Source organism: Varanus komodoensis, unplaced genomic scaffold (genome assembly GCF_004798865.1).
Source record: "Varanus komodoensis strain SLA01 unplaced genomic scaffold, ASM479886v1 scaffold71, whole genome shotgun sequence".
NCBI classification, from domain to species: Eukaryota; Metazoa; Chordata; class Lepidosauria; order Squamata; family Varanidae; genus Varanus; species Varanus komodoensis.
In genome coordinates, this window is record NW_025336360.1 from 734,858 (window position 1) to 744,376 (window position 9,519).

The following is a 9,519-nucleotide window of genomic DNA, read 5'->3' on the forward strand; positions in this document are numbered from 1 at the left end:
TCAAAACCAGTGGAAAGAATCTCCACGGCTTCTCCCCAATTCAGAAAATCAGCTTTCACATTCAATGGCTGGAAGACCCATTTCCCCTCTCTCCTCTGCACACACATATTTGATTAACACACAATGGTAACTCCTGGATTGGAATGCGTTATTCTTTACTAAATAATGATTTTTTTTTTCATATTACGCTCCAAAAAGGAATGTATGTTTACTATTTTACTGACCTTTTTCTGCATGGAAGGGAAAGGTTAGTATTTCACTAACCCAGACTATTTTGATGTATGCAGCCAAGCCTAGAAAATGCAGATTGGAACTGGCTTCTCTAAATCAACATCCAGCACCTAATTAGATCTCTTCCCAGCTATTAATTATGTGGGTGGAAAAAAGTCCTTTGCTTGTCTTAGCATTAATCAGAAAGGTTTTACTGAGGTAGAACATCAAAATCAGTGAAAGGAACATCTCTTTTCTGGAATGGCAGTTGAGCAAATGTTGTGGTTGCTGGCATTGTACATGGGCATTTGTGTTGTTTCCTGGCTGCTTTTATGGGCAATTTGTTATAATCTTACAAGGACATACATTCCTGCAGAGATAAGTCAGAGAGCAAAACTAGGATGCGCTAATCTTATTTTGGGGTTTTTCACTGCACTGGTAAGTTTGCACATTTTTTTCTTTTGATCTTTGTCCATAACATGGCCTTGTTTATATAACTTAATTATACAGGTGACACAGAATGTGTATATCTTCTACAGCTGAATTTGCTGGCATAGAACTAACCAGGACACCTAGAAATATACATTGCCTTTGTCTGGTCATACTTTGTAAATCTGACTTCCGCAAGTAGATACTCTGATAACAAACACCTCCTTTCCCATCCAGTAAGGGGAAAGCTTTAGAGTTGTCTTTTTCATCCCAGTTTGTGGGAAACCGTATAAGGACTGTATTTGGGATTTGCTTTTTGTGTCGCAAAATGTTATGTTGACAGGGAATGAGAAGTTTGAAAGGAATCCAAGCAAAAGAGACTTTCAGTTTTTTCCTGCATGTGACCTAAATGGTGGGCAATGAACGTGAAGATCTTTAATTTACACCCACAGAAGTAATTCCAGTTATAGCAGGCATTATCTGCTTCCTAGTACATCTATTGCTGTGCTTGCAATTCCTTTGAATTTGCAGCCACACAAATAAGGTAGTGAGAACAAGGGAACTGGATGAACTTAGCTCAACATCTCCTCCACACACCATTTATGTTTTTAAAATAACGTTTTTGACCCTTGGATAATTTGGGAATGGTGAGAATGGAACACATAGGTGAAAGGACCTGAAAGATCGACCTTTCTAATGGAAATAATCCAGTATAAGGGCCCCAATCCTTCTTATTTGTTTTGCATCAGGAAGGATCATGTCTAATGAGAGGGATGCATTCACATGTCACACTAAATGCACATTCACAGTCTGCACACTCATTTATATGGCTTTAGGAATCTAGTCAGTTGAGTCATCCTTATTGTGTGTGAATTCTACACACAAGGAAGGCAAGCAGAGAGCAATTGCTCCCTTACAACTCTCACGGTTTCCTCCAGGTGCCACATGGTCGCCAAAAAGCATCCTTGACCATCAGGGGAAGTTCTCCCTGAGAATTTAGAATCCTGACTTTTGAAATTAAATCGTGATGCTATGAAAGGTAATGTAAGAAATAGTTTACAACCCCATTTATCATGCAGGTAAAATTAAAAGTTTACAAGTGGCTTAGCATCACCCAAAGAACATGAACAACAGGTGGCCCCAGACTGAAAAGTAGGACATTTTGCACAGGTCTATTTGTCTTGTGGAATTTACTGCCACAGTGTAATGTGGTTGCATAAAAGGCAAATGCTACTTTGGACTGCATTAATAGCAGCATCTTTTCCAAATCATGCAAAATACTAGATCCCTGCACTCAGTACTGGTTAGGCCACATCTTAAGTATTTTGTTCAGTATTGGCCATCACATTTCAAGACAGATGCAGACAATCAGGTTCAGAGGAGGGCAACTGGACATGCTTAAGCTGGAGAAGACCAGGCCTGGGGAGAAAGAATAGCACTCTTCAAAGATGTGCTTGTTTGTCACATACATAGAAGATCCTCAGGATCTCTTTTTGATCATCCCAGAGTGCAGGATATGGAAAAATGGACTCAGGTTAGAAAAAGCCAAATTCTGGTGGAACTTCAGGAAAAGTTCCTTCTCTGCTGAAGCAATTGCATTGGAATCAGCTTGTCAGCATCCAGGGTGATACAGGGCACAGTCCAAGGTCAAGCCAGAGATTGATATACTAGGCAAGTCTGTAAAGATGGGTAGTGTAGTCCAAAGTGAGGCAAGGGTTGGAGAACTGAGGAAGGCCAAACAGTCAGGGAGAGAAGAGGTGCAGGCAGCACATAGGGGCAGAGTTCCAGGTCTAACAGAGCAGGAAGGGCTTCACCAACAAGAGGAGACCTTGCTGCCAAGGCAGCTTCTGAGAGGAAGAGCTGGTTCTTACACAGCTCTTCCCCAGGGCTCCCCAGGTGGAACGCATGAGAGCCCTGGCAGCTGCGGTGGACGGAGGTCAGAATCCTGCAGCCAGCAGAGCTGCTCCGCCGGCCCTTGGCCAGCAGAGGGAGCCCTGAAGCTGCCTCCGGCCTTGACACATAGGGACCAGCTGCCTTTATTTATCTAGATTGTGCATGGCCACAGATGGTCCAGGTATCATAAGATGAGGAACTGCAGGGAATGCTCACCAGATCTGCAGATGACACAAATGGATACAAATGGTGGGATAGCTAATTCTCTGGAAGACAGACATAAAATTCAAGGTGATCTTGATAGGTTGGAATGTCGGGCTGGCAACAACAGAAGCTAGAAGGAGTGGTTTATGCAACACTATCCACACACTGTGTCAGCGACCGGGGCAAGGGCGGTTGACTGACAGGGCAATGGCACGGGGACCCGGCCAGACAGGGTGAGACAAGTCCAGTGCACAGTCCAGGTCAAGCCGGAAGTCGATACACAAACCTAGTCCGGAGAGACGGGTAATGTAGTCCAGAGGGAGCCAAAGGTCAGAGACCTGGGAAAGGCAGACCAGTCAGGGAGGACCTGGGTTCCAGGTCAAGTGGAACCAGCAGAGGGAGCCCTGAAGCTGCCTCAGATCTTGACACAGTTGCCTTGGGAGGTTGTGGGTTCTTCTGCACTGGATGCCTTCAGAAGGTATGTGGACAGCCATTGGTTAGAGATGCTTGAACATCGCTTGATAAGAAAACCCCTGCTGGATCATACCAAGGGTCCACCTATTCCAGCATTCTGTACACATGGTGGCAATCCAGCTGTGCACAGGAGCCCCCTCTCCCCCGAGCAGGATGGGTGCAAGACCTCTTCCTGCCCAAGAAACTCAGCAACTGGTGTGTGTAGGTATGCAGCCTCTGGGGAAGGAGGTAGCCCATGACCAGCAAGGCTAGTAGCCATGAACAGCCTCCTCCCTCATGAATCTGTCCAGTCTACTTTTAAAGCCATCCAGATTGGTGGGCATTTCTGCTTTCCATGGCAGCAAATTCCATTCCTCCTCCTCCTCCTCTCTGCAAGGCTTTAAGGAAGATCTTCTCTTGTGTGTATGGGGGAAGAGTGTGTGTCTGTGTGCTTCAATGTTAGACCAGATCGGTTCAGAACAAAATATCTGCCTTTCATAAACAACATTGCCTGAATCAGGTCTCCGCTTCTCCTCTTTCCAGTCTCCTATCTCAGGAGTTTCCACATGATTAACTGTGTGTGTTTCTAATATGCGGATATGTCCACAATTTTGTGCACCAAGTGATTTTTGCAAGCAATTTTTGTTTGTTCCCCCAACACTGCTTCACACAGTTTGCTGCTCATTTTTTCCCATTCCATAAGCATTTTTGTGCATGTGTTTTGTTCAGAAAACTGCATTACCAAAATCGGAGGAATAGAGCCAGGAAAGGAAAGCTATTCTTTGTTATGTAACAATTCAGGGAGTTCTTAACAAACAATGGGCTGAATTATCTGCTTCCCAATCACTGCAGGCGACTGATTCCAAGGGCAGGGCTAGCATTTTCCACCTCTTCAGATCATCATTCTATTTTACTTTCTATTCTCTAAATGTGTCCCTGTCTGTGCTTGATAAAGTATAAATGCAAAATGCAACTTATAACTTTTTTTCCTCATGCCTTTCTCTAAACAGGGACTCTTCCTGGAAAAAGTTGGCATTTGCCATCGGTATAGGATCTGGAGGGTTGTGATTAATGGAGTACCACCTTTGAAGGACTCAAGTCTGATCATTGAAGATCTGCTCTTTGATAATGTGCCGGTGAGGGTATACAGGCTGAAGGCATCACCTGCTGGAAACAAAAGAGGCATGCTCTATCTTCACGGAGGAGTTGGCTTGATAGGAAGCATTCGTAAGTTGCTTGGAGTGAACCTAGACATTTTCATAGTACTGCTGCACCAGAATTGGAGTGTACTTCAATCCAATGATGGTTTTGTTGGCGAACCACTGAAAAGAACGGGAGGTTGCAGTTTAACCCCAATCCAAACTGTTGGATAAACCCTTTTATAAAGGCAAATGGTTGCCCTGCAGTTTCTAGCTTCCTAGCCAATGGACCAGCCTTACAATTTGAAGTACATGTATCTGCCTCACAGCTGAAGGAGTTTTTGAAAGAGTTTCCAGAAATGTGAAGAAATATTTGGAAACACAGAAAGCCCCATGTGGACCTAGGTATACACCCAAGTCAACCTTCAGGGCCTTCCTCCAAGTGTCAAGTCCAAGAAAAGCTCAGAAGGCAGCTACAAGGAGGAAGTCCAACTAGGGCATCATCTCCCTAGGAGGTCCTGCCTGGAGCCTACCTTGTAACATTTTTGGTGCCAGGTTAAGACCGCCCTTTATGCAGAATCACATAAAGACACAAAAGACGATACAAGGGTTTGAGGGAACCACCCATCCCAGTTGTTTTACAGGTCTAGCCACCACCACCACTTCCATGATCATTTCTATAACCCACAGTAGCTGAAGCTGTAAATTGTTGTTATATGATTTAGCTGTTTTGAGCTCAGTTTCTTGGATTCTTTCTAATTGTTATAAACCTCCCAATAAATAATCTGCTTATTACCTGCTAGCTCTATTTGATGTTCACAGTTAAGAGATAGAGCAATTCACAAAATTTGTTTGCTTCATGATTTCTGTGGGAAAGAAGCTTCCCCAGAATATTTTTCTCTTAATAAATATTTGTGGACAATATTCATTCATCCCAAGCTTTTATACACCTTCACAGTAGCCAAATGGCTCGCTAGATGGTTTACAAGCATTTACAACAATATAAAATACAGTGAGACAAAAAACATAAAAATCCGTAAAATATTGTAAACAAATTCAATAAATAAAACAATTAATTCTACCAAGAGGACATCAACTGTGCTATTCTCATACAGTGGCCAGTTTGGACCCATGTTGTATTTTTGCAATACCAATTACAATTCTAAAATTCATAAATTAAAGTACTAACTTAAAATTTAAACTCAACAATTAAAATAATCCAAAATTAATAAAAATTTTGCATGGTACCAAAATGTGTATGAGGTAACCTCTTGGTGCACGTCTCTGGGGAGCAGATTCCAAAGATAGGTGGCATGACTGAAAAGGCCTTTTAAAGCATCGTTTAAAGGTGGTTTCATCAAGGAACCTGTAATGAAGTTCTTAGGGTCCAAGGAGGCTTCTATGGATGGAGACATTCCTTTAGATGTTCAAGTCCTAGACCGTATTAAGTTATCTTCCTGGAAATACTGTGTTTTTCAGAAGCGTACGAAAGGGTGGCTCGACACATTGCGCGAGAAAGTGGTACTGTGGTTGTGAGCGTGGGGTAAGTAGATTTGCTCGAGTGCATCCGAAAGGAAGGCGTGCTTGCCCTGAGAGCGGGGTGCTGTGAGTGTTTCAGCCCATGCTTGTGGCTTCCTTTCCCCTTGTGATTGTGTCAGGAGAGGGGTGCCAGCTAAAGCTGTCTCTTCCTTGATTTTCAGTGAAGAGCAACACCAGAAGGACAGTGCACTCACCGGGTCTTTATTGCCTCTTCACACTTTCATCGGCTTGCTTCCCGTAGCACCTTGGCCTGGCCTGCTCTGGCTCCCTGCCCTCCTGTCGCTATGGCAACGAAGGGCGATGCCTCGCTGGAACACTCCCCAGTCTCTGCTCTCCGTTTGTGCTGGCTCGCCTGCCAGCGACCGCCTTGCCCTCTCCCACCACACGTGTGTCTCGGCTTTCCCTCCTCTCTTCCGTCCTCCTCGCTCACCCCCTCTCTCCTCCTTTATCCGCCCTCCTCCTGCACCACTCCACCCAAGCCAGCTGTTCCTGCCTCCGTCCGCAATCCTGTACAGCTGTGCGATCGCACGCGTCTCCTGGCCAGGGTCTTCTCGCGAGTTGCTCTCCCCACACAGATTCCCAGTCTTGCCCTGTTATCTTCAGCCCTGCTCTGTGGAAGGCCCCAGGAAAAGGGGTGAGCCCCGCTGCCTCCTCACACCCCTAGATGAGCCTCATGCTCCCAAGAGAGTTGCACTGCCCTTAGCTTGAGCTTTCTCCACCAGAGAAGCCAGCAGCTGCATCTCCAACAGAAACAACAATCCAGAGCCAACATGTGAGGGCTTCAAAGTGTGTCATCAGGCACACAACTGGCTATTCTTGTCAGAAAATCCATGCTATCCTGCAAGGCCTTTTGCACAGTTGAAGAACGCAAGCCTAGGAAAAAAATATACTCTGCATCAGGATCCAGTCTGCCCTGGTGGCCAGAACCAAAACCACCACTGCCATATTTGCAGGATCGGCCCCAGGCCCAGCTGGAAACATAGAAACATAGAAACAGAGCAAGTCAGAAGGGACCTCCCGGGCCATCTAGTCTGACCTCCGGCACCAGCCGGCTCCACTCATGACATGCCCACCATGTGGACTGATGGGCACCAGCTGGGAGTCCTGAGCAAAGAGCTATTTATTTATTTATTTATTTATTTATTTATTTAAAACGTTTCTATGCTACCCCCATCGCAACAAAGCCTCGGGGCGGCTCACAACATAATGAAAGTATATAAATAACAGTCCAATTAATTAAACGTTTGGTAGCATCTTGGCATAAAATTTAAAATCCTAAAAATACATAATAAATTAACAATTAAAATAAGTTTCAAATAAAAAGGTCTTAGCCTGGCGCTGAAAAACAAATAACGACGGCGCCAGGCGGACCTCTCTGGGGAGCGCATTCCATAGGAGCCAGGTCTGCCTGAAGCTGTCGTGCCCACATCCTGCTTGACCATTCCTGCTCCCGGTTCCTTCTGGTGTCATGTTGCCTCAATGTAGAGTTGGCCATCTGTTTCTGTCCACCCCTTTCTCTGGCCAGATCCCTGAGAGATGCCATCATGCTGCATACAATGGTGTGGCCTGAGGGCATTCTTATTTTCTGTACAGTTTTGCTGTGACTCCTGGGTCTGACTCAAGACACCTACACGATGCTCCAAGCATTACCTCCGCCTTTGAACAGAAAGTGTGGAATAAGGCATGATGGTGAGGGGGTTAATTCTGCATTGAGGCAAGTGCAGCCAAGTGCAGGCTGATCTTCCCACTGGAAACCTTCTCCCTGAAGGCAGAGGCAGAATTTCTTCCCTCGGCAAAAATGAAGTGGAACGGAGGAAGGGAATCAGAAGAAGGACTAGGTACCTGGCAGTGAGAGATGGGTTCCGAGTATTCTTCAGAAATGCACAACATACCTCCAACCCTATATAACTTTTGGGATGAGGCTATCAGCTACGGGATGGCATACAGAAACTCTAAGTAAATAAATAAATAATGATGTGGGGTTAAATAGTGCCATGGTGTCAAAATTTCAGTTGTGTACTGTGTATGGTTCTGGCTTTTACAGGTTTTGAAATATGTGGATAAACTTGAAAAGATGACCAGGGAACTGGAAAACAAGTCCTCTTGGGGAGATTGTAAGAACTGGACACGTTTAACTTGGAGTAGCGAAGACTGGGGGAGATAAATTAGCACTTTTCAAGCACTTGTAAGGCTGTCACAAAGAGAAAGGTCGGGATCCCTTCTCGATCATCCCATTGCACAGGACATGGAATGACAGGCTGAAGTTACAGGAAGCCAGATTTCAGCTGGGCATCAGGAAAACTCCCTGATAGAGCAGGAGGGCAATGGGACCACTGAACCAGGGAGACCGTGGGGGGCTCTCCCCCATGGAAGGCATTCAAGAGGCAGCTGGACAGCCATGTGAGGGGGGGGGAGGGTTAACAGGAAGTTCTGCACTGAGCAAAGAGTTGGATTCAGTGGTTTCATAGGCCCCTTCCAACTCTACTATTCTATTATTCTGTCAGTCATGGAACCTTCTTAAAATACTAATAAGCGGGAACAGAATACTATAAAAGCATGGCTTGGTTAAAGTTAACTGCATTGTGAATATGTTGATTCCGTGAAATGTAGACAACGTTTCTGCTTTAGATTCCGTCTAGCTCCAGAGCATCAGTACCCAGCTTCATTAATCGACTGCCAGATTGCTGCAATCCACTTTTTGAAGAATGCAGAAGACTATGGCGTGGACCCCAATCGCATCATCATTGGTGGAGACAGTAGCGGAGCCACATTTGCTGCTGCAACTTGTCAATATCTGGTGGCAAGGAATGATCTTCCAAAGGTCCGAGCTCAGATCCTACTCAGTCCATTCCTCCAGGCTGTGGACTTCAATTTACCTTCCTATCAGCAAAACCATTCCATTCCCCCCTTGTTCAAAAAAAGGGCTATCAAACTTGGCTTCTTGTATCTCACTGGGAAATTTGTCGATCTGGATGGAATCATGAAGAACGCCCATGTTCCAGAGGAGCTGAAAGAGAAATATGGAAAATGGATTAGTGCAGATTATATCCCAGATGAATTCAAGATTCGGGGCTATGTGCCACTGGTACCTGCGCCATTTTCAGAAAAATTGTATGAGATATGCAAAGAAGCACTTGATCCTATGTTTTCCCCACTCCTAGCAGAAGAAAGCACTATCAGCCAGCAACCCGAGGCATTCATTTTAACCTGTGAGTATGATGTTGTTAGGGATGACGGGTTGCTGTACAAGAAACGGCTCGAGGACAACGGTGTGCCTGTGACATGGCTTCATATTAAGGATGGATTCCATGGAATGACATTTGGAATTGATTATGGATTAATGGAATTTCCAAGCACACCAAAGATTTTTCAACATTTACTAAACTTCTTAAAAGATATGTAGAACTATCATCTATTTCTCCTTTTCTGCTTATCTCTCACATATCTGAAGATACCGCTGGATGTTTGGAAAGACTTCCTTCATCAATCAATCCTTTATTTGATCATTGACCAGAAAATAAAACACAAAATTACAATTAGTTAAGATAAGGAGGATACAGTTATTCTAAAATTAGATTATATTTCTTGGAACATAAGGACCTTGAGTTGGGAGGTGTAGCTTATAAAGGTGGGGTCTATATTTCTGGCTTCC

General features: G+C 44.6%; 1 protein-coding gene across 1 annotated transcript; it reads left to right on the forward strand.

Annotated features, from left to right (window-relative positions):
* Nucleotides 1-471: 471 nt before the first annotated feature.
* Nucleotides 472-9,270, forward strand: LOC123034741 (arylacetamide deacetylase-like 4). Its single transcript, XM_044452359.1, has 4 exons — nucleotides 472-648; nucleotides 4,200-4,416; nucleotides 5,808-5,871; nucleotides 8,496-9,270. The coding sequence occupies exons 1-4, from the start codon at nucleotides 472-474 to the stop codon at nucleotides 9,268-9,270; spliced, it is 1,233 nt and encodes a 410-aa protein (XP_044308294.1).
* Nucleotides 9,271-9,519: the final 249 nt, after the last annotated feature.